Source organism: Rutidosis leptorrhynchoides, chromosome 11 (assembly GCF_046630445.1).
Source record: "Rutidosis leptorrhynchoides isolate AG116_Rl617_1_P2 chromosome 11, CSIRO_AGI_Rlap_v1, whole genome shotgun sequence".
In the NCBI taxonomy this organism is placed as follows: Eukaryota; Viridiplantae; Streptophyta; class Magnoliopsida; order Asterales; family Asteraceae; genus Rutidosis; species Rutidosis leptorrhynchoides.
Genome location: NC_092343.1, coordinates 373,849,746 through 373,875,226, shown reverse-complemented (window position 1 = coordinate 373,875,226; position 25,481 = coordinate 373,849,746). Strand labels below are relative to the sequence as shown.

Here is a 25,481-nt window from a genome sequence, read left to right as displayed (position 1 = left end):
TCTCGGACAATACTCCTCAATCATGGCACATTTAAATTCTTCCCATGGCGTAGCATACGCCTCATCAATGCCTTGTGCCTGTGCTATTGTGTTCCACCACGTGAGCGCGCCGTCAGATAGCGTGCAAGAAGCAAATTTGGTTTTGTTGTCCTCTGAACAGTTGCTAACTGGGAATACTGATTCAAGTTTCTCGAACCATCTGGTGAGACCAACCGGTCCCTCAGTGCCGCTGAAGTTATGTGGTTTACAGCTCTGAAATTCCTTGTAAGTACACCCATTTCGAACGGGTTGAATAACCGGTGGTAGTGGCGGTGGAGCTTGGGGTTGCATTTCCGCAATGGCTGCGGCTACACGTTCTTGGATCATCTCTTCAATTTGAGCAGCAGTAGGTGTGGATCGACCATTAGCCATGGTGTTCTATACAAACATTTTGACTCAAGTCAAAATCCAGCATTCAATATATAATAATATAGTATATAACAACCAACATGTAAACAGCACCACACATGTTAATTAAGTAACGCAAGTTGATACAAGTACCGCAAAACACCATACAGTAACGTAAATAGAACACTTGTGCAAAAAGTAACATCACAAAGTTTCCATTCATTAATAATAAGTTTCATACATCATGATAGATTCGTACAATACATAAGTGAAATATGAAACTACAACTAGATTACATCATGAAATCTAATACAAAAGGTCCTACGGTGAAGGTGGGTGTAGGATGTCTAAAACCTGAGCCAACTGCTCCTCGAGCTCAGTAACCCGAGCTCGGAGGATTCCCACCTCCCTCCTCAGTTCCTCGTTAGAGGCAGGCGGTGGGGCGGGTGGTGCCGGGGGTGCGGGTGGTGCAGACCGCACGAAACGGGGTGCAGACATTCCGGCTCCAGAAATAGTCAGTACGTAAAGGGGTGCCTTACACACTTGTGGGTCGGCAGGGTACGACACAAGCCGCTTACGAGCAGTAACCCTACGACGTCGACCAAACGCGTCAGTGAAGGCTCGTCCTCCGTTGATCCCCGGAATGATGGTACCGTCGAAGCGATACCGCTTCTTCGGCGGGGTGGAGGGTGGCTGAATAGGTACATCAGCAGGGTCCTCATCATCGCTGGAGTCGTCTGAGGAAGAGTCATCTGATGAAGAATCTGCGGATGATGAGTCATCCGAATCATGTGGTGGCTGTACGGGTGGCTGAACTGGCCGTCCGTGGGCGGCCATCATCTGTCTGTATCTGCCTGGCGAAATCGGCACTAAACGTCCATTAGGAGCGCGTCGGCACGGCATGCGCATATGGTTCCGGAATGGCCCTTCCCCGAACTCCGCGGGAATCACAACATCGCCGATGAGGGGCAGTGGCTCCGAGGGTCCGGGAGCAGACGGAGCTGGAATCTCCGTAGGGTCTACGTGTCCGTCAATAGTAGCCACTGGTGCAGGCGCCTGGCTGGTAGTCCCGGAAGATGAAGCGCCGGGGTCACTCGTGGGTAGCGGGATCGGTGTGTCGGCAGCAGCAGCAAGTGGGGTGGCTGACGAGTCTAAACTGCCCAAAACGATAGCAGGTGGAACATCCGACATCTGAACAAGGAAAAATAAATTTTCCATGTCAGTAAGTCATAAAGCAAGCACGTATTAGGCCAACAGCTTAAATCATGTATAACAATAAGTAGCATGGCAATAATAACGAATCGTACAGAAGTAGCATGCAATCGAAAGTAAGTAATATCATACAGTAGTGAAATCATGTAGTAGCATACGGCATAGAGCAGTAAAAGTAAGCAACAGCATGCAGTAAGTTCAGCAGAAACACGTAAACTAGCAAGTTGTAGATTAGTCCTATTAGTGAATCCTACTCGGGTCGGTCTTTGACTCACTAATACAACCTAATTCCCTACAACCAATGCTCTGATACCAAATGTGATGCCCCGTACAAAACCATCGTGTACGAATCATCAACAACAGGATCATTACAAGGTTAAGTACTATATGCTGTAATAAAAGAAGTTGCATTCACGATAAAAAGATGATGTCATAACCGACGTCAATTGTTTTACACCAACAGTATGCTTCTACGAATAGCAAGCATGAATAAATGTATGTGACCCTTAGGTCGTTACAAAACATAGTTTCAAATGTATTAAAGTCTGAATGCAAGATAATCAGTTCATGCGGTGATAACACTAGAGCAGCGGGTGTCTACGGCAAGACTAGCACGACAGCGGAAGCAAATAACCTTAAGCACCTGAGAAAAACATGCTTAAAACGTCAACACAAAGATTGGTGAGCTATAGTTTAAATATAACAGTAAGTAAGGTAGGCCACGAGATTTCAGTGCTACAAAGAGCGTTTCAAAACAGTATGATAAAGTATATGTTAACCGTGGGCACTTGGTAACTAACTTAACGTTTATACCCCCTGAAAGTACACTTGGCAAGTGCGTATGTTTACGAAGTATTAAACACTCGTTAAATGCTAGCCGACTAGCCCGAGTGGGGATGTCAAACCCTATGGATCCATATCTAAGATTCGCGTTCACGGTTCAAAAACCAATGATTAAACGTTACCGAGCTAAAGGGAATGTTTATGCCGTTGTATAACCCACACATATATAAGTTTAAGTACTCGTGCCTAGTATGTAAAACATAAAATCCGCATGTATTCCCAGTTCCCAAAATAAGTTAAAGTAAAAAGGGAATGCTATAACTCACAATGATAAAGTAGCGGTTAAGTATGACTCGGAAAGTAAGCAAGTAATGAAGGTCGTCCAAACGGGTCCTCAACCTAAGTCAAAATATCACTAGGTCAGTAAATCGTCCGAATAGGTTTAAAAGTATGTAAATAAGGTCTTAAGGGTCATCATCATTCATCATTAAACAAAAGGTGTAAAGTAGGTTTCGTTTATGAAAGTAGTTTAAAACAAAGGCTGAGTTCGGTCAGTCACCACGGCCTCTATACCTACTGAAATAAGGTGAGACCAGTGGCCATGGCTCCGTATATGAGTCCTTTAAGTGTGGTAAAATTTACAGAAGCAAACTCGTCTTCGTTTGACCGTGGCGACGGTCTAAGTGCGAGTAGGTCAGAAATTTCTGCACAACGTTAAAAGGACATAGTGACGATCGGAGGGCCATAAATCCTAAAACGTAACTCGGATTAAGACGAGTCCTATATGAAAAATTATCTACTCGAACAGAGCTATTTGAAAATCATAATCACAACAGCCCAGGTCTTACTGATCAGACCCAGAATACAGAAAACAGACAGGTCAGTAGGTTCCGGTGGTTCTTGGTGTTCGATGCTTATCACGGTTCTCATCCTTGATGCATGTAGCTTCAAGTGTACAACTCGTTGATGTGTTTGCATCATTTTCACCAAGGTTTGACCATCATAACCCAAGTGCAAGTCTAAGACATGAAGCACAACTCACTTAAGTGTTGCAAGTGTTTTGATGAACCAAAGTTACATCAAAGTCTTAGATCTAACACATACATGAACTTTAAAACTAATAATAAGTTACAAACTTGAAAGTGAACTTATGAAATCAAGATCTTAAGTTGTAGAACATAGTTCTTAGTTTGATCTTGAAGATCCAAGACTCAAAAGTCTAGATCTATCATAAGTGTACAAAGTTCTAATTAAAAAGTTTCATTTACATGTTCTTGAACTAGTAAAGTTAACTTTTAGTTCAAGAGAAATGAGATCAAGACTAACTTGTAGTACTTGACCAACAACAACCCAAAATCACAAAATTAAAGTGCAAGTAAATGAAGTAGTAAACTAAATAAACAAGTTAATAAGTCATGGTTGTTCATACTTTAAAGATTCAAACCAAAGTTTGATCTTTAAGAAAGTAAACTTGAAGTTTACTTCATGAATCACAAGTATGATTTTAATCAACACATGAACTTGCAATCTTTTAAGAAAGTATATGTAGAACATAACTAGTAAGTTTATGTTCTTGAGTGTTCTTGTAATACAAGATAAAAGAAGAATGAAACTAATGAGTTTGATTCTTGTACATGTAAGTAAGTAACAACTAGTAACTACAAGTAATCAAACATTAAACAAGAACAAGTATCTAAACAATAATATGAAACAAGTTATGATGATGATTATGTGGTGTTAGTATTCGGTTTTACAAAGAGAAAAAGAAGAGAAAAGAAGTTCATAATACTTACAAACTTGAGAGAAAAAGAGAGGAAAAAGAGTTGCAAGTATGTGTGTGTTTGTAAATGAGAGTGAACAAGTGAAGTAGTAATAAGAAAAATGAAACAAAAGAACACACCTAGGCCTTCTAAGGCCACGGCCAGCTGCAGAAAAAAAAGAAGGGATTTGCCCATGGTGTTCTTGCATGTTAAAGTTTAAAAGTGTGGGTAATAGAGGTGGTTACATGGGGATCATGTGCAAACTAGATTCCTAATGACTTAACTAACTAGTTTCATGATCTAAATAATACTTACATGTCTTAGTGGGCTAGTTAGTCCATATAAATGGGTAGGGTGGGCTTATAAGCCCATGTTCAAGAGTCCATAACATTAATCAAAGCCCAAGTTCAATTAATTAACAAATAAGTCCAATTAAAGCCCAAGTAACTAACTAATAACTATAGTTAATTAAAATGATTAATAAAATTAATCATGAATGTAAATAATACTTGAAAATATTATTCGTGTAAGTTTCGCGTGTCACAAAGACGTTTCGGGCAATTAAAGTCAAGTACGGGCAATCATGGCAACATGTAAATGTAATAACGTACATTTGTTTAATCACAAGTATTAATAATAACAATTATTAATAAATAAACGTTGGAAAATCCAGGGTCGTTACAGCTTTCTTGCGTAGCCCTGGGGCTGTGTCTCGATCTCCTATGTGCGAAATCTAAGGGACTTGTTCCCTTCGCTTGTCCTCATCCCTATGCTGCCCAGGAATAAAAACGTCGTCTAGGCGTTTGTGGATATGTGGAAGTACGCTATGATGATCCAGAGAAACGTGTGGCCAGAAATTGGAACACATTGATTCCGCTCGTTCCCGTCCTTCGAAAGAATCTCAACGACTAGACTCTGAATCTACAACTTGAAATCCCAATTATCCATCTCCAGAATAGCCAAAATCTAAATCCAGCCTGCTACATGTCCGCATCTGAGAGGATGAATAATCATCGTCTTCCTCACTTACATCATTCAAGTTCAACATTAGATTAACAAGTGTAACTCGTTCACACCACTTAAGTAAATTTCGATTTTTATTACGTTTCAAATGTTTTTTTTCCCTCGAATATAATTAAAAAAGTGGTGCCTATTTAACGGTCTAGTATTCTTCATCTTCTTCTTGGAACTAAAACGAGTCAATAAGGCCGAACTAGCTTCTTTTAGATCGATATTTGGATGATACAAAATTCATATTATAGTTCAACGGCTCACGGGGACTACTTTTTTGTTTTGGTTATTAGGTTCATCACAATTTATTTATCAAGTATACCAAAGAAAATGAATAATAAAAAATCTCATTTCTATCAACTTTCTTTATGGGATTTCTATCAATTTCCAGCAGGATATAGAGATCACGCTTTTAACCACAAAAACAAATTCAAACCCATATCAACTCAGAGTCATGAGTCTTCAATATTCGAAATTTAATTTGAAAACTTAACTATTTGGAAAATAGAATCAAACCGAATTTAATTCGATTTCCAGTTCAGTTTACAAATCTGGGTTATATAGACCACAAATCGATTCCAATACCAAAAGTTGGGTTCAAAATCAATTTTTTTATGATTATTTTAGTTATGTTACATTTTTTCTTCTATTTTTCTGTTATAACAGAAATCGAATAGAATTCAAATTCAGCTTTCGGTTGATTTCAGTTTCGAAATTTGAATTTTGGTTTCAATTTCCCTTTTTGGTTTTATTCCCAAAAATTTCAAAATCGGAACAGATAAATCGAGGAAGCCGAAAATTGAACTGATGAACCGGAGACGATCCTAATCCAATCCTAAGATTTCACATAATGAGGAAAGAAAGAATAGGAAATCCGAAAGAGGGCTCGGACAAGCCATAAGCTAAGTGTAGTTATCACACGCATAAACTATCTTAAAGGAGGAGAGCTGGAGAGGATACATAAGCTTATAAAGCTCCAACCACATCTCTATGCACACCGATACGGAGATACCACCCTTTCATTACACTCTAGTCCGCCTCAAATATCAAGGTCTTGAAATTCAGGGGCTGCATTAAGTTATTTTCGAAGCTATCTAATGGTGTATCCTAGGAGATACACGCATAAAAACATCATTTTTATACAGAAAATTTGATCAAAGAGCACAAGAGATAACTAGATTTGGTGGTTTTCAGCATTTGCCGTCCAGCGTCTAACAGGCCGCCCAACGTCAAGCGTAAGCCCTGCAGGCAGCTTCTATGCATAAGCCCTTTAACTCAGCGCGTGAACGGCACGCAGCCATGTCAGCACATGCCACCGACATTCCGGATACTTCACGTAACAGAACCATTCAGTGATTGACACGTGTATCCCGTGAATTTCGGACATTCTACCCCTGTAAATAGACCCCCTGGGTCACCACATTTCACATCATTCTGATCTGAACTTCAGTCAGAGAAAAGTACACTTTCTCTCTCACACAGTTCTTTCTCACTCTAAACATACATTAGCCGCTTAGCAGCAATACGCTATACGAATCAATTCCAGATTGATCCCCAGATTGATTGAGGCCACCCCACGGATTATCCATCCGTGTTCCGGGTCTGCAGAGATAATTTCTCGAGGGCAAACAACAATCAACAGTATACGCCACACGCTGAGCAGCTACTTTTCTGTACTAGTACCTTACAGCCGCTATACGGAAAATCGTACTAACACTATCATACCATATTTGGATTCAAAATTCAACCACTTGAAATCAACCTTAAATTTCATTTTGCCCCAAATGAACATATGATTGAACTTGAATGTAGAACTTAAGCCCACATTTTGACAATTAATGGTCAAACACCAACACTTGCAATCAAAGTTAAACTTGTTTGGCAACAACTGCTAAATTGATGCTTTTAAAAGCATTTTGATTTATTGTTACAGTAGCCATCTACAACCCAATTTTGACATCTTTAGAATCTTAAAAAAAATTTGTCACATATTGAACCCTATAAACCTCAAACTACTGAACTGAACCATAAAATATACCCATATCTTTGCAACATTTCAAAACCAATCTTCTAATATCTTCCTGATTATGCAGAATTCAAAAGTAAACCAATGTAAAACAAACAACGAATCCATAAGTCAACCAATTTGAACCCGAGCTAAACATGTCATTGAATCCAACTAAATACCTAAACAGAAAAAACTCAACGTTAAGTATCTCATACATATTTCAACACGGCGTCACAACTAAAAATTCCATATAAATCTAAATAGTCAACTTCATGATAATTTAAGAAAAAATAAAGTTGCATAATGCATCAAAGTTGATCTGCATCGGGGCTTGTGTTGACTTCCTCCTTAAAGTTGTACTATACCACAAGATTAAGATTGTCAACAAGTTTGTGATACTGCGAACACCCTGTACACTAACAACAAACGTCCATTCGATCAGGTGAAATGCGCTAACAAGCTCATTCAGTAATCTAGTCTAAACAAGAAAAATCTAGTAACGTTCCAAGAGTGTAAAAGAAAGTAAAAAAACCTGAACAAAAACTGTTCCTTTTTCATATGCTAATCTGTTTATGAGCTTTTGTGATCTTACACCACAAGCATTGCACGTAAAATGCGCCAACAAGCTCCTTCTTGGAAGTTTGAGATCAATAGTTGCTCCCTGCAGGTTCGCATGGTCAAATAAACAACTTTAGTCAAACGTAATCAGGGTTTAATCGGTTGTGAACACATTAATCCCTATTTTAACAGATTAATGTTATGAACTTCCTGGATTCATACGAATCGGAGAAGCTCTCGAAACAACTTGAAGACGTCGAAGGAAGAATCGGTCTTGAAGATTGAATCGAAATGAACTATATTGATAATAACCAAATGATAGTTCAAGATATTACATAGATTAGAGGGAGAAGGATGTGTTACACACACAATACAAATCAATAGCTACCTACTACTAATGAACTAACTAAGTATTTATACTACAAAGCTAAAAGTCCCCAATCTTGTTAAGACATAACTGCCATCGTCATGTGCTTGGCACGTGTACAATTTGACCCATAACAATCCACTCTCCTTGAAACGATTCTTGTCCTCAAGAATCTCATTTGTAAAGAGTTCATAGCTCCAATAAGTTTTGATAGGTCAGCATTGTTGTTATCTCTTCTCTCTCTCAGTAGAATATTGTGTTTCAAAGTAAAGATATACTTTACATGCACGAGGTAACTATGTATACTGAAATCATTTACCACCCCCTTGGTATTTTCATATGCAAGTTTGATGATCTGTAGCATTCAGCGAATTATCACCAATTAATGGTTTAGATTTCCATTTGGGCCACAAGTGTACTCCAAACCAGCTATTTTCGTTGCAAGGCCACAACACTTGGATGCTTTGGATTACAAAAACCAACAACATGTGAAAGAAGCTACCCATAAACTGTGCAGCAACAAATATTGCCTCAATATTCATTGACCAGAATGATGATGCTTTCTTTGCAAAATTTAATGAGTAATTGGTTTCTTCCACATCTGATATAAAGCTATCTCCTCGTGCTAAGAGTGATTTATTTATAAGGTGCGATTCCTTCAAACTTTTATCATTTTCAACTGCAAGACTCCAATCAGTAGGACTGTAGGAGTATTTGCATAGCCCACTACAAGATATTGCCAAGTCTCAGTTTTTAACATCTTCTTAATGGACTTTGACATGAACTGAGTTACAAAAACAACAGTCCATTGACTTGATCCTGACCTCAATTTGGTAGTCTTTTTCTTTTTCCTCTTAGGCCATTTCCATAAGTCAAACTTCATACGTTTTGGCTCTACTGAGGAAAATTGAAATTTCATTGAAACAATAATCGTCATGTTATCTTTGCCATAAGCTTCGTAGCCAACATTCATTTCTTGCAAGTAAGTATTTTGATTATTGTTTTCTACTAGACAAGAAATGAGAGTTCTCGAATTAACCTTTTTAACAGTTGCAACCCTTTCTATTCCATCATTCTGATTTGCCCTTTCTATCCCATCATCTTGATTCGACCTTCTTGTTCCATAATTCTGATTCTTTGGGTCCTTCTGAGTGGTTCCATTGATAAGATCTCCGTTCACACAATCAGAAGCCAACAAACGTGAACATAGCAGATGACTCGGTCTAACGCAAATATTAGTGACAGATTCATTTTCTGGCTCATCGCTAACTAAAGTTATGTCGTTGATATCCTCTTCTACAACTCGGTTAGACTCGATTCCTCTCTCTTTTTCCGTATCTTTACAAAGCCTTTGAGTAGACAACGACTCAAAACAATTGGTGTTCACTTCGCTTGACTTACCAAAAGTTGATGGCTTGTCATTCACTCTGAGATTCTGACCCTGTTTCAATTTTGTTTGCGTCATTTGAATCTTCAGTAAAAAGTTCCCTTGCAATTGACCGACCCAATCTACAACTACTTCCAGTTTCTAATCCATTAATTTGCGCGTCACGATTCTCGAGTTCTTGAGATGAATCTTTTTCAGAATCATGGTCTGCAACTTCAACTCTTTGAATTTCTTGTTCGTTGAATAGTTGACTTTCATTCTTGTCAACAGAATCATGAACGTCGCTCACCACCAATTCAGCATCACAGTTCACAATATCAGTGACATTATCACCATTGAATATAGTACAAGTTGCAGAATCAGAAAGCTTACTGTCAAACATTTGAGTCCTACGCTTCATTACCGCTAGTGTATCTTCTTGCACCCTAGCCAAACAACAAGCATCATGAAGGCTTTTGGGTTTGAATATGCTAACACCCTTTTTAATTTCTAGTTTCAACATCCAAATGAATATATCAATGAGATACGATTCATGTATCCTTTCTTTGAATAGATCAACAAATCTATCATAATACTCTTGAACCGAACCATTTTGTTTATACTTCATTACTATTGACATTTCATCAAACACTTCATGTGCAACTTCTGCCATGGATGAACTGCAAAAATTTTTTCCCTTTCAAAGTCACCAAAAAACTATGGCACGAATTCTTTATTTACTCTGTATTGAGTATTGACTACAACCCATCACCCAATCTGATTTCGTTCCCACACAAACATAAATTCAGAATTTTATATATTTCTTTTCTTTTATAAACCAAATCAAGAAAACAAAATCGATACGTAGATGAAATGACAGGAAAGTGGCTCTAGATAGCAATTGTTATGAACTTCCTGGATTCATACGAATCGGAGAAGCTCTCGAAACAACTTGAAGACGTCGAAGGAAGAATCGGTCTTGAAGATTGAATCGAAATGAACTATATTGATAATAACCAAATGATAGTTCAAGATATTACAGAGATTAGAGGGAGAAGGATGTACACAATACAAATCAATAGCTACCTATTACTAATGAACTAACTAAGTATTTATACTACAAAGCTAAAAGTCCCCAATCTTGTTAAGACATAACTGCCATCGTCATGTGCTTGGCACGTGTACAATTTGACCCATAACAATTAATCCCAATTAGTCATGTTATGGTGGCCGAATAATCGGATGTTTAACGATTAATCCCGATTAATGTTTGACCAATTTTGATTAATTGGTTTGGACCTCTTCAAAAACTGAGTAATCGCCGATTAATTCCGAGTTTTACAACACTACTCAATTACTCATGAGGGAAAAAAGGAAATTGAGTAAAACCCTAGTTCAAATATGCAAATATGAATAATAAATTGGAATGCATATAAAACGCACCTCAGCTTGGTACTCATAATTCTCACTAGATGTTTCAGTGGCTTCTATTTCAGCAACAGCATCACTTTCACACCTAACAATCACACTATTAAGGTTTATACCCACATTCAATTTCAATCCAGAACAAGAAAAGTTGTTGCTTTTTAACCCATTTGGATGCAAGAAAACGTTTCTTGAAGATGATTTGATTCGGGTGTTTGATTTTGATGAAAAAAGTGGGAGTAATGATGAGGTTAAACTTACGCCTAAAACAGAAGCCATAGTTTTGAAGACCCAAAAACTTCTAATCTTTTGAATTTTTAGGTTAGATTGAACTATTGACGGGGTAAAATGGGGACAGTAAAATTGCAGTTTTAATTGAGAGAAAATTGAGCGGATAGTACATGTGGTTTGTAGCACCCAGCATGAATAGACAAAGTTGGTGATTTGGGGTTGGATAGTCACTGTGGCTGAAATGTTGAGCAAGGATAGTCCAACTCATTAACTCCGTTAATTTTTTCCGTTAAAGTTAGTCATATGACAAGCACGTGAGGGTAAATCTGTCATTTTACAATCACCTTCATCCTAACTTCATTCCACCTTCACCTTCATCCCCAAATTAAAAATACATAAAATCCCAAAATTATTACATCTGAATATTCCCAACCACCCACCTACTTTTCTTTTAAACCCAATTAAATTTTATTGGTAGTTCTATATTCATCTTTATCATTAAAAGACCTTTGTAACATCAATTTCAAGAACAACTTCATCACTACCAAATCAAACATCCAACTCAAACCGTAGAACATCACTCAAACCAAACCCAAAATCAAACATCAAACATAAAGAAAAAAAAGATAACAACCATCATATTTGAATCGCTGAAATGGAGTAGCAATACATTTTCAGTTCTATCCATCATATCTATATCACATGAAATGCAGTAGCAATACATTTTCAGTTTTGCAATCGCTGAAATGGAGCTAGATCTACACCATCATATCTGAATGCTACAACAGACCATCGAAATCTTCATCGGGCTTTAAGAACACAAAACAGATCTGAATGATTTCGTATTTTTTTAAATAAATAGGACCCAATAACAAAGTTATCTAGCAACCGAATATGTGAGGCTGTTCCTTTTTGTTTAAAAAATCTCCATCATCGACCTTTTACCGAATCCACACATCAATACCGAAGCAGATCCGAATGAGTTACCAAATCATGTATATAATCCAACCTCCATACCGAATCAGTAACTGTCAATTATACCGAATTAGAAGTATAAACCGAATGTAATCAATGATTTGTAACTAAATCTGATTCATAAATCAATAGCAATACCAAATCAGAATCGATTGCAAGAAGCGAATGTGTTCATCCACCTGAAGATATGTAATTGCTTGATGTTTCTCCATAACGATTTGAACGATTTTGTGAACGATTTTGTGTAGCTGACCAGATCTGTAGCTGACCAGATCTGAACGATTTTTATTTTGATTTATGGTTGAGCGATTTTTTATTTTGATTTTGTGTAGTTGAACGATTTTTAGCTGACCAGATCTTTATGGTTTTTTATTTTGATTTTGACTTGAGTTTTGATTTAGAGTTATGAGTTGAGTTTTGATTTGGGGTTTTATGATTTAGAGTTGGTGTGAATCCATATTTATTAATTTTGGGATTTTATGTATTTTTAATTTGGGGATGAAGGTGAAGGTGGAATGAAGTTAGGATGAAGGTGATTGTAAAATGACAAATTTACCCTCACGTGCTTGTCACATGACTAACTTTAACGGAAAAAATTAACGGAGTTAGTGAGTTGGACTATCCTTGCTCAACATTTCAGCCACAGTGACTATCCAACCCCAAATCACCAACTTTGTCTATCCATGATGGGTGCTACAAACCACAGGGACTATCCGCGCAATTTTCTCTTTAATTGATTAAAAGATATATTATAGAGAAAATTGCGCGGATAGCCCCTGTGGTTTGTACCACCCAGCTAGGATAGACATAGTTATGGATTTGAGGGTGGATAGTCATTATGCTTGAATTCTTGTGCAAGGATAGCCCAAGTGACGGATTCTGTTTGCTTCTCCCATTAACCCATTCCCACGTGATCTCCACGTGAGGGTAATTTGGTATTTATACGTTTGTACCAATCTCATACGGGGCATGGACGGTAAAAAAAACCCTCCCCTTTACCCCCCAACGCGAAGTGAGAAAGGTGTCATGGGTGGAATTTCATGGCAGAGATGAAATTGTGCGTTAATATGTAGCCAACAATGGTCGAACTCCTGACCTCCCCTAAAGGAGGCAGGCCACCAACCGCTGGACCACATCACAATTCAAAATGGTTGAATTTATTTATGGGATTATATACTTGATGCCATTTTATATATAGTTTTATTTATAAGTCATTTATATTCAAAACGAATTCAGAGATCATTCGAACTTTTAACTTGTTGCATTTCGATTAAATCCAACAAAAAACTCACCCAAAGTTGTAAAATAACACAAGGGTATTTAGTTTTTTCAAACACGATGATATTTTAACATTTTGAATAAACGATGTGAATAATTTAATGATGTAAAATTACTTTATTAGCTTTTTGCATGAATAAGAAAGTAATATAGTTTTTTAATAAGTATTTCTAATATAATTTAAAAAGGATGCTACATAAATTTAGGTGTTTAATGGTAAAATGAGTATTCTAACGTTTCATGTTGAACCATTCATCATTATCATTATCATTACATGTCATTCAACCTTCAACGTTGAACCATTGAATCAAAAGATAATCAAACGCGTTGGATCTATGACGCTCTCTCCTCTCTCAACTGTTCATCTTCTCTACGGCAACCCTAATTTGTTAATCTGGTAATCGATCTGTTTTCAAGCTCTTTGTTTCTGTTTTTCGTAATATTTCCATTTGATTCTTATTCACCATGTCTCACATACCGGTTTCACCCCTAACTCCTAAATCTCGTGTTAACATAAACCGTCCAAACTCTGCCTTCACTACTGGTAATCATCACATCAATTATAAGCCTATCAATGAAGGTGTTTGGGTTAAAGTTGATCATAGCAAGCATTCTCCTCCTAACAACCCAAACCCTAGTCGATACCCATCTCAGCAGGCGAACCCTAAAACAAAAACCTCTCAGTTTTCGTCAAAGTTGAATTCATCTTATAATCAAATCTATAACAATTTTAAATATCGTGAATCTGCCATTAATCTTGTCAAACGGTTCGGGAACCCTAGCTCTGATTCGGTTAAATCTAATACAAACCCAAACCCGATCCCAATTGATAAGTCAAGAATAACTTCTTACCTCTTCCATAACTTTCCTGACAATTGGTGCTCCATAGACTTCTGGGACATATTCAAAAGATATGGTAATATTCATGAAGTCTATATTCCTAAGAAGACACTGAAAAATGGAAGAAAGTTTGGTTTTGTTCGGTTCTTAGATGTCCCTCCATATCACAAAGAATCTCTCGCAAGAAGGCTTAGTCTTATAGTTGCAGGTGATAATCTTCTCAAAGTTTACTTGGCTCATGATTCTGAAAGAAAGAAACCTGATGCACATCCCAACAAATCGAATTCTGGTACAAGAAACAATGTCAAGTCAGCCTTTACTTCTCATGTGGATGACAGAAAATTCAAAGATGTGATCCTCAACAAGCCGGCCTCGAACGAAAGCATCCCTTCGATTAAGGTAAACTCTAATGATGAACTTATTCAAATACTTGGTCAAGCGGTAATTGCAAAGGTCAAAGACCTTGAATACTTGGAATATTTTAGCGAGATATGTGAAAGTGAAATCCTTAGTGGGTTTACTATCAAATATCTAGGCGGGCATGATCTAATGCTTATATTTGAGGAATCCAACCCGGCCCTTGATTTGATTAACAACTCGGATCACCCACTATGGAATTGGCTAGAGGATATTAATCCATGGGACCCTGAAATATATAAATCCTCCGGTAGACTCGCTTATATTAACATATTTGGGGTTCCCATTACTTGTTGGCTAGAATCCACCTTCATTGACATTGCCAAAAATTGGGGTGAAGTAATTGAAACGTTTAATTGCTCAATAACAAATGAGAACAATCAAGAGATATCTCACGGTTCGGTAATTGTCAAAACAAACAACTTCTCACCGATAAATGGACAAGCTATTATCAATCCCGGTGACATTAATCAGACTAAAGCATATATCATTGAGGTTCAAAACTTCTCTATGTTTAATCCATACGGTGATATTGATGACTCGTCAAATTGGGAAGCCGATAGCCTCTCGGATGGACATATCTCAGACGAAGAGTCACATTTAGATTGCGAAAACCGGGTTGAAGGAATTGATGAAAAGAACACCTACGCCAAAAACATTGGATTCACGCACCCACAAAGTGATAGTTCTCCGGCTAATCAAACATCTACCAGCTCCTCAAAACGTATGAATACCCTTCATTTTGAAAACATAGCTCATAACCAATCTCGCCAGCCGCCTCAACTTCCAACCGATAATGACTCAAACGAACCACCACCCATCCCTGATTTCAACTCCAATATACCTTACACCACCTCCTCAAACCCATCGAAACTAAACACCACAAAGCCTACACCTTCTGTTACCCATACCCCTATATCTGATATAGCCGACACCAGCCCCAAAACAACAAAATTACCAGATACCCCCGAAACAGCCTGCTTCAGCCCAACTAACATGGACTCAAAAATTCCTGAAGCCCAAGTACCTGATACCCCCGAAACAGTCTGCATCAGCCCAACTACCATGGACTCAAAAATTCATGAAGCCCAAGTACACGCTGTCTCGGTTACTAGCCCAATACCCTCTAAGGATATTACGGGTAACGATATACCCAATGATTCCATACAGAATGATATAAATGAAACAGTAAACTCACTCAATAGTGACACACTCGAACATACTGAGCACTTAGCTGACCCCCACACTACTCAAAATCCAACCGACCCCACTCATGACTCACCCTTAAACTCTCATACCAAATCACCTTTAACCTTTATGCCCGCCCCAAACGCCACGCAACAAACAAATTCCGACCCTTTTAACCTTGAACCTCTACTATTTTCGGATATTACAATATCAAAAAAGAGGAAATTATCCAATACCACTGCCAAGCCTATTCCTAACCCAAAAAACACCCTACAAAAACCGGACATAAAACGACCTAGATCCAATATGCTTTATATGAAACACCTAGCAAGAAGTGGGCAAAAACTCAGAATTTCACATCTAGCTAAACGTAATAAATCCTCGTCTAATGGTGGAAGTAACACATCCGGCTACTCGAAGGGAGCTCACATAGACACGACGCGTAACAAAAAGAATAATAAATCAGGCTCCACCTCCAGCAAAAGTTTAGACACGTTTGAATTCGGGAAATGCATCGGGATTCGACGCAACCTCCAATGAATCCATCCTCCTTCACATCGATATTTGTAAGTCTTTTTCTCATGTGTACAATTTCTTTAAATATTCGGGGTATTGGACAAACGGGTAAAATAAGTTGGCTAAAACGTATCTGCAATAAAGAAAAACCAACGATTTTAGGTCTACAAGAAACCAAATGCGGACAAACAGGTGATAACACCATTGAATCTTTCTGGGGTAATTCTGATTTTAAATTCGTCCAAAAGGACTCGGTTGGTGCTTCCGGTGGTATCTTAACTATTTGGGATACTAATATCTTTTCGTTCAATTATGCGATTGAGGGCGAATTCTTCTTAGCAATACGCGGAACATGGGCAGGGCATGATTCTGAAATTGCTTTCATTAATGTATATGGTCCTCATTCTTCCTCAAAAAAACTAAGACTCTGGAACGAACTCTCATCTCTCATTAACTCTCTTAACATTCCACACATTGTCTTTGGTGACTTTAATGAAGTAAGAAACAAAACAGAACGCATGAATACAGATTGCAATCAACATTGGGCAGATAATTTTAATAATTTCATAAATAACTCCGGATTAATTGATCTTCCATTAGGTGGAAAAAGATTCACAAGGATATGTGAGAAAACAATGAAATTCAGTAAACTTGACCGATTCCTTGTCTCTGATGGCATTTTCACCATCTGGCCCAATACATCCTCCAAAACTCTTGATCGTGATCTTTCCGATCACTGTCCTATCATTCTAAGAAATAACCTCCTCGATTCAGGCCCTAAACCAATACGTGTTTTTGACACATGGCTCGACCTTAAAGATGCCGACATTGTCATTGAAAGAGCCTGGTCGATTCCGACTACTGGTAATAGGCCAGACTGCATCTTCCGTAATAAATTAAAAAACGTAAAAATGGAGCTCAAAAAACATAGTATTCAACTTGATAACATTGACTCACAAATCCGAGATCATATATCTGAATGTAATAATTGGGAACAAACTGCCGAAACCAGACCATTATCTGAATCGGAAAAACAAAAATGGATCGATGAAAAAATGCAGCAAACTGTCAAAGAAAAAAAGAAAATAAACATGCTTAAACAAAAATCCAGAATCAAATGGGCGCTTGAAGGTGATGAAAATTCAAAATATTTTCACAATTATATTAAAAAAAGAACAAGTAAAAACAACATCCACGGCCTGTCAATCAATGGAACATGGTCTGAAGATCCTAATCTAATAAAACAAGAAGCATATTCTTACTTTAAAAACGTCTTCCTTTCCAAACATCTTCGTGACGAATGCCCCTTCGACAATGTACCACATCTCGATTACATCACCTCTTTAGACAATCAACTATTAGAAGCTAAATTTAATGAAACAGAAATATGGGAAGCCATAGGTAACTGTGATAGTTCCAAAGCTCCCGGCCCGGATGGCTTCAACATGAAATTCTTCAAAAAACATTGGGAACTGATAAAAAACGACCTAATTAATTGTTTAGATTGGTTCTGGACAAACGCGGAAATCTCCAGAGGTTGTAATGCTTCCTTCTTCACCTTAATTCCGAAAAAATCTAATCCAATTGAACTAAATGAATATCGACCAATATGTCTAATAGGTAGCTATTATAAAATCCTCACCAAAATACTCTCCAATCGCCTTGCAAAGGTCATCCATAAAGTCATAGGATCTGAACAAACTGCTTTCCTCAAAGGCCGCAACATCCTTGATAGTGTCCTAATTGCAAACGAAATAATAGATGAATTAAAACGTAAAAAACAAAAAGGCCTAATCTTTAAAGTTGATTTTGAAAAAGCATTCGATTGCATTGAATGGGACTTTCTATTTAAAACCATGCAATCTATGGGTTTTGGTTTAAAATGGATTGGTTTCATCCGGGCATGTCTTTCCTCATCGTCTATATCGGTCTTAATTAACGGGTCTCCCACCAAAGAATTCTCTCCCGAAAGGGGAATCCGACAAGGTGATCCCATATCGCCGTTCCTATTCATCATTGTTGCTGAAGGTCTTAACATACTTGTCAAAAGAGCATTAGCCAATGGTCATTTGCAAGGGTTAAAAATCGGACATGATAATCTCACTATCACACACCTTCAGTATGCAGACGATACAATCTTCTTCGGTGAGTGGTCTAAACGAAACGCAAAACACATCTCCAAACTCCTTAAGTGCTTTGAAAATATTTCGGGGCTCAAAGTTAATTTCCGCAAAAGCAAGCTCTACGGTATCGGTACCTCTTTGATCGAAACCGAGCAAATGGCTCAGTACATTAACTGCTCTGCTGGATCTACCCCTTTTACTTACCTCGGACTCCCTATCGGAGTCCCCACTTCACACTCTTCGTCTTGGCAACCAATCGTTGAAAAATTCGATAAAAGACTAACGGATTGGGCTGCCAAATCCATTTCATTCAGAGGCCGTCTTACGATAATCAAATCTATTCTAAGTAGTATCCCTTTATACTACTTCTCCTTATTCCACGCACCATCCGCTATCCTTAAGGTTCTCGAATCTAAAAGGCGGAAATTTTTCTGGGGAGGTTCTTCAAATGATAATAAAATTAATTGGATTAAATGGGACCAAATAATCTTACCTTACGAATGCGGGGGCTTAAACGTGGGATCCCTTTTTGCTAAAAACATATCACTACTTTGTAAGTGGTGGTGGCGCTTTAAAAATGAAAACAACGCATTATGGGTAAAAATAATCAAAAGCATTTATGGGCCGGGGGGGGGGGGGGGGGGGGGTTGGATACTAACATCTTGTGCAGGAACATTTCAGGTCGAACCATTTGGAAAGAAATTATCAAAGCCGGAAAAACTGCGGACAACGTAGGCACATCCTTCACTTCCTCAATTTCAAAGCGCATCGGGAATGGCACTTCAATTAGTTTTTGGAATGATATATGGATCGGAACTGAGAACTTAAAAACATCATTCCATAGATTATTCATGTTGGAATCCCAAAAAGAAGCAACCGTAGCTGAAAGAATACTGCGTAGTAATTCCACTTCGACTGGAAACTGGGACTGGTCCAGACCCCCTAGTGGCCGCGCATTGGATGAACTCACGGAACTTAATAATCTTATAACTTCTGTAAATATTTCAGATTGCCCAGACTCATGGAAATTCTCCCTCGACGCATCCGGAATCTTCACTACATCAACAATGTCAAATCTGATCAATACTCTGAAATTTGGTGCAAATTCAAGAAACCTGTCAATAACTCGCAACAAATACGTTCCACAAAAGGTCTTCATCTTCCTATGGAGGGTGACCCAGCAAAAAATCCCTGTTAGAAGTGAACTTGATAAAAAAGGAATTGACCTCGATACGATCTTATGTCCCTTATGCGAGCATCATATCGAAACCACTGAACATACATTGGTAAATTGTCAAAAAGTGTCTCCAATTTGGTCACAAATTCTCGACTGGTGGAATCAAAACAGCGCATTTATATCTAACATCAACGAAGCCACCATCACCGATCAAGGCTTCACATATAACTCAACCGGTTCGTCCCTTTGGCAAGCTACTAAATGGATCACGTGTTACATTATATGGAAACACAGAAACCTGAAGATCTTTTCCGGAAAAATATGGAATCCCGCAGCAATAATTTCTGAAATACAAACCCAAAGTTTTAGTTGGATTTCAAACCGTTCAAAAAAAAAAAATACCAATCGAGTGGCACCAATGGCTTCTCAACCCGTCATTCTATGTATCATCTCCCTCATCTCGCACGGGTGTCGGTTAAAATGTAGATAGTTTTAATCAGGTAGTGTTCGTTATTCTAGTTAGCCTATGTGGGGTAGATTAAATGGATTGGTTGTGTGTCAACTTTGTCGCCGCTTGATCGGCACGGTTGCGCCCTCCTCCCCCGCTTGAATACTCAAGTTCGTTCCCTCATAGTGTTAGCTAGTATACGTCATTCCAGATTCTCCAATTTAGTTTTATCTCATTCCACTTTTCCGACTGTTTCGATTATCTATAGCAATGTATAGTAGCATATAGGGACTTGTAATACTATAATTCGAGTAATATTAATAATATTCTTTTTGCTTTTCAAAAAAAAAAAAAAGATAATCAAACGCAGTCAACCGCTACTCGTGCTCTAATATAAAAGCCTTAAATCGAATTCATTTGGGTCATTGGGAACCTCAAGTTCGTAAATACGTAGTTAAATGTTAGATTGTTGTTGAGATTGACACTTTGGTGCTGTTTTTTTTAAGATGTTTTATGTCTGCAGCAGTCTGAAACCATGTCTGTTAAAGAAAATGTGGTTCTGAAATTTACAAACTAAAGATAGAAGACTGTTTTTTTTATGTGCCAAAACCTATTATACTTGGTATATAAAAAGATTGTTAGCAGAAGAGCTCACATGATATTTAAGCAAAACGTGATTACTATCTTTACAACTAATTTTTTCTAGCCACTTCTACTAACAATAAAATATGATTTAAATTTGCATCAATTTTTTTAGCCACTCACTTCTCTGAACTTGCTATGACAAATTAAATTACATGTACAAGATATTTTTATATCAACTACATAAACCCAAAAAACGCAAAAATTTGAGTATCACAAAATATAGATAAAATTTGAGTATCACAAAATATAGATTCTGAACAAGTTGAAAGCAATACCAACACCTTTTCACTTACAAAATTCCAAAAAAAAAAAAAAAAAAAAATACTCATTAACAAAATGTAGGTTTAGTTGGATTAATACGTATAACAGACCAATAAATAAACTAGATTAATACGTATAACAGACCAATAAACAATCTATTACATTAGATGAATTACTAAGAAAAAATACGTAGAGGAGGTAGGTGTGACTGGAGGTGGTCGGAGCTGGGTGGTGGTTGTGGCTGGAGCTTGTAGTGGTCGGACATGATGGTGGCCGGAGCATGTGGTGTGGATGAAGGTGATAAAAGTGATGGAGGTAGATGGTGAAATTTGGAAGAGGGGTAGTGTGAAGTTGAAACAGGTATTGAGAGAGGTGAGGAAAAAGGTGAGAACATCTTCAAAAGTTAGAAGCACTATTTTATGTCTTTTAATTTACAAGATTTTATTTTATCTTAAATCATCTGAAATTAAAACGTCTGTCCGCCCAATGGCAAAAGACATAATAAGGTCTGCAATAGAAAAAACAAACGACACCTTTGTCTTCTTCAATGTTAAAGATATATCTAGTGAACACTTTGACTTCCACGATTGTCGTTGTGACCTATTGTTTACACAATTTCAATAACCTTTTACCCAAATAAAAAAATCTTTTCCGAGAATATAGCTTTCATCAGCCTAGACTGCATTTTCTCTTGAAGGATTTGACATTTTTATGTAGAACTTCAACCCATCATCATATCTTATAGAAACATAGTATAAGATACGACTTACTAAAACTACATACAATACAAATATAACTAAAATAGGCTGCTTTCATATCTTTCTAAAAAGCCTGACATTTTTACAACAATTTCACGCACAATCACACTCCAATTTCAAGTCATTATAATTCATAATGGCATAGCATATAGCATATAATAATAACAATTTAACAGCTAAGTGCTATGTAAAGAACATCATACTTAAATGCACTCCATAATCAGGTTTTAAATACCTCTAAAACACAATCTGCTACTTGGGTAGACATTAGTTCCTCAAAATCCATCTACACTACGGTTTAAATTACAACATGATAAATTAATACATAGTCCAAGGAATCAAGAGCACTTTTAGAAGATGCTGAGTTAAGAACAGCACCTGCTTATGTGCTGAAAGGGGTTTTAATTTCTTTGTAATCAATAGATATCGAACTGCAAAATGCTAATCTCTACCCCGCATTGGAACCATCATATGTTGAGCCTGTACACATCATGTTTCAAATAATCCGTGAGATAAGTATTTGGTTATGTAAAATAAAGACATATTTATGTGGCTATGGTCATATAAACGAAAATATGTACCATATTTATGTGCCTATAAAGTCAATGAAGGCTAAGAAGTCGGGTAAAATCAGTCAAAGTTGGTCAAAATTTAAACTTTGGGCATTTTTTAAGATAAGATTTTGTGCTCTGAAATTTATGTTTGATATAATTATGTTTTATGTTTGACATATTAATGTGTAATATATATATGTTTAATTTTATTTATTACTTAAAGTCAACGTTGGTCAACACCCGACGCGTCCCTACATGTCCCGACCGTCTCGTCTCCGACTCGCAACTTTTTACAACGTTGACTAAGATAACAAAAAGTAAAAGCTAGTGAATACGAGTACGTATGATATCACATACAAATAGAGACTACCTGTGAGTTCCCATAGTCAAGACCCTGCAAATACGAACCTTGATGAGCAAGCTGCACAAAATTACAAAAATGGTGATTGGAATTTTTTTTTTTTTTTTTTTTTGCATTAAATTTCTTAAACATATACATAATCTACCGAGTAAAAAAAAAAAATTTAAACAAATTAAGTGAATATGGATCCATATAAGTTGGACTTGTTATTGACGATCAGTCAAATGGATGGAACAAAAGATGTTCCTATAAACATAAACAAATCAGATAGTTTAAATGTTACTCAAAATATAGTTTAGGTGTTCACATCAATTAATATTTTTATAATCATCATACGAAATACGAATTACCCATGACAATAATGAGAATCAAAACAGAAAGACAACTCACATTCTAAAAGTAACTGTTTTGATATCTGTTACCCAACTCACATTTTGTATATAAGTGATTCAGGTTTCAAACTGAAACCAAAAGTTTCATACATTTTTTCAAGATTAAGTAAGCAATTTGAAAGACTCACATGTGCATTATGGTCAGGTTGTACCCCATCTTTCCTAGCCGATCCATCCTGCCCTTTACCAGATCCCTTGGTGTCACCCTAAATAAGATTGAATTAAATACTATGCACACATAAATCCATATGAGAACAATGTAGGTGGCTATTTCAACCTCAATATTATATTATTTAAACGTATATATGTAAAAACAATAATAATTAACAGTACCATTTTATACCATTACATTTTTTAATTTATATTAGAGGTAAAAGAAATAAACGATTATTACAGACTGGATTGACCCAAAGACCCTAACCATTTTGAGCCAGAATAAATTAACCCAATTTGATTTGTTACACAGCTATTCCCACCCGCCCGTGTCGCCACCTCTAAATACAACAATAAAAAGAAACAAGAATTATCTAACCTCCATCTGCATCATTGATTCCATCCGAAACATAAAGAAACACAAACACCAAAGAATAAGCATCCGTGAACCCACAAAATCATAAATTAAAGCTGCCAATAAAACTTGGTACAGGATAAGTACCTCTCTGTATCTAATCAAGTATAACTTGAGTGGTTCAATATAATCTTCAAACCCTAGAGTAGCCATTGCCCATAAGAGATCATCACCATTGATTGTTTTCCGTTTTTCCCTTTGACACTTATCACTAGCCCTGTGCGTCCGACAACAAAACACCAATTAAAACTAATATAACCACAACCAAGCATGATAACAACTTAACAAGTAATATAACTTTTAATATTTCCTGCACCCAGAAAAATGCAACCCTCCACAATTTTTTTTCTAACTTTTTAAAACTTCACACATTTAAGCTACATTTCCCATTAGTACGAAATACCTAATATCAATATCAATTCCTTTGATTAGGGTCCTTATTACATGGCACTTTAGAGTTTAAACTAGTAGTCATATCAAAAACTCTATCAAAAAATAATCTATCACAAAAGATATTGCACATTAAAGTAAAAAAAAAAAAAATCATATAAAAAAATCTATGATATTGCATCGTATGAATCGTAAAGTTCATACCTATCACAAATTATCATATACAGCACAAAACATCATCAAAACTAACTAATCAGTAAACATCTATAAACGTTTTACTTCTTCGATTTCAACTAGAGATGAGTATTAACATATTAAAAGAAGCTAAACACATAACACCTTGTCAACTAACAAAAACAGCTCAGCTAAAAACAAATGATCAATAGTATATATGTATAATGTATACATACTCGCTAGTAACAAAGCTGATAAACTCAGAAACACATTCCTGAACAGTTTCTTTAGCATCTTTCGCCATTTTACCATTAGCTGGTAATCCTTTTTTCATAATCCTACTGATATTCGCAATCGGTAAAAATCGATCCTGTTCTCGAACATTCGATGACCTAGGGCTCAAATCCCCACCACTTTCATGACTCCCGCCACCTGGACTCGCCGGACCTTCCGCCATACAAATTTCCAAACCCTAACCCTAAAATTCATAATCACAAAATTGAACACAAACTGATTATCCAAAACAAAAATTAGTAACAAGTGAAGATATATGACAGTGATTAAGAGGTTTTACATGAGATTAATTAGTGAAAATGTAACTGATTTTGTGATTAGGTTATAGATACAGATGTATAGATATAGATACAGATATATAGATATAATAAAAGGATTGTATGTATATAATAGTTGTTGGTGTGGTTACTTACAGGTGAAAATTTGTATAAAAGAAATAAAAGGGGAAGTGATGTGGCGAGAGAATGGGAGATCGGACGCTGGAGAACGAAGGAAAGAGGATGGAAACGATTGAGATGCGAATGTTTTATTTTATCAGCACCGTTGGTTGCTTCTCTTATTTATTACGGAGTATTTATTATTATCGTTAAGTTAATCGTTAACTATAGTTATTTATCACAGTAATGTTAATTGAATTAATTTGTTAATTAATAAAATTATTACTGAATAATTTTTTTTTTTTTTGAAAGTTTAAGTATTTGGAATCATTGATGGAGAATACCCTATCCATGTGTTCATTTTCCACGCACACATACGTTTTTGAGCGGACCCTAACCGCATTACAAGGACATGCGGAAACCCTAACCGCATTATAGGGACCTGATCCCTAAACTATCCCTAGGGGCAGACGAAGCGAGCGGAAATTCAAGAATACGGTTCGGTAAAATATCACCGGGGTCACTCTATAAATCAGGTAAATATCCTGGAATGTTTTAAGAGACGGACTCGAATTTGAGACCTTCCACCTCATATAATACACAAGGTATTGTGTGTACCACTACGACACAAGGGGTA

At 36.9% G+C, this 25,481-nt stretch overlaps 3 protein-coding genes across 6 annotated transcripts; 1 reads left to right on the top strand and 2 right to left on the bottom strand.

Annotated features, from left to right (window-relative positions):
• Positions 1–7,374: 7,374 nt before the first annotated feature.
• LOC139875956 (uncharacterized) lies at positions 7,375–11,156 on the bottom strand. Its single transcript, XM_071863254.1, has 3 exons — positions 10,896–11,156; positions 7,694–7,822; positions 7,375–7,570 (listed from the first exon to the last, which is right to left on the bottom strand). The coding sequence occupies exons 1-3, from the start codon at positions 11,154–11,156 to the stop codon at positions 7,442–7,444; spliced, it is 519 nt and encodes a 172-aa protein (XP_071719355.1). The 3' UTR covers positions 7,375–7,441.
• Positions 11,157–16,387: 5,231 nt separating this feature from the next.
• Positions 16,388–18,011, top strand: LOC139875955 (uncharacterized). The gene is made up of 2 exons (XM_071863253.1): positions 16,388–17,389; positions 17,943–18,011. The coding sequence occupies exons 1-2, from the start codon at positions 16,388–16,390 to the stop codon at positions 18,009–18,011; spliced, it is 1,071 nt and encodes a 356-aa protein (XP_071719354.1).
• A 3,803-nt stretch (positions 18,012–21,814) lies between these two features.
• LOC139876528 (nuclear transcription factor Y subunit B-8-like) lies at positions 21,815–24,984 on the bottom strand. 4 transcript variants are annotated; one of them, XR_011768165.1, is made up of 7 exons: positions 24,748–24,836; positions 24,410–24,651; positions 23,574–23,826; positions 23,170–23,247; positions 22,659–22,709; positions 22,113–22,214; positions 21,815–22,025 (listed from the first exon to the last, which is right to left on the bottom strand). XR_011768165.1 is itself a non-coding variant. In XM_071863863.1 (6 exons), exons 2-6 carry the CDS (start codon positions 24,628–24,630, stop codon positions 22,176–22,178), a joined length of 642 nt encoding a protein of 213 aa, XP_071719964.1. In that variant the 5' UTR covers positions 24,631–24,651; positions 24,881–24,984; the 3' UTR covers positions 21,815–22,175. The 4 variants fall into 4 exon arrangements, 2 of the variants coding, with proteins under 2 accessions (XP_071719964.1, XP_071719963.1); XR_011768164.1 differs by having other exon boundaries at positions 21,815–22,020; XM_071863863.1 differs by lacking the exon at positions 24,748–24,836 and adding an exon at positions 24,881–24,984 and having other exon boundaries at positions 21,815–22,214.
• Positions 24,985–25,481: the final 497 nt, after the last annotated feature.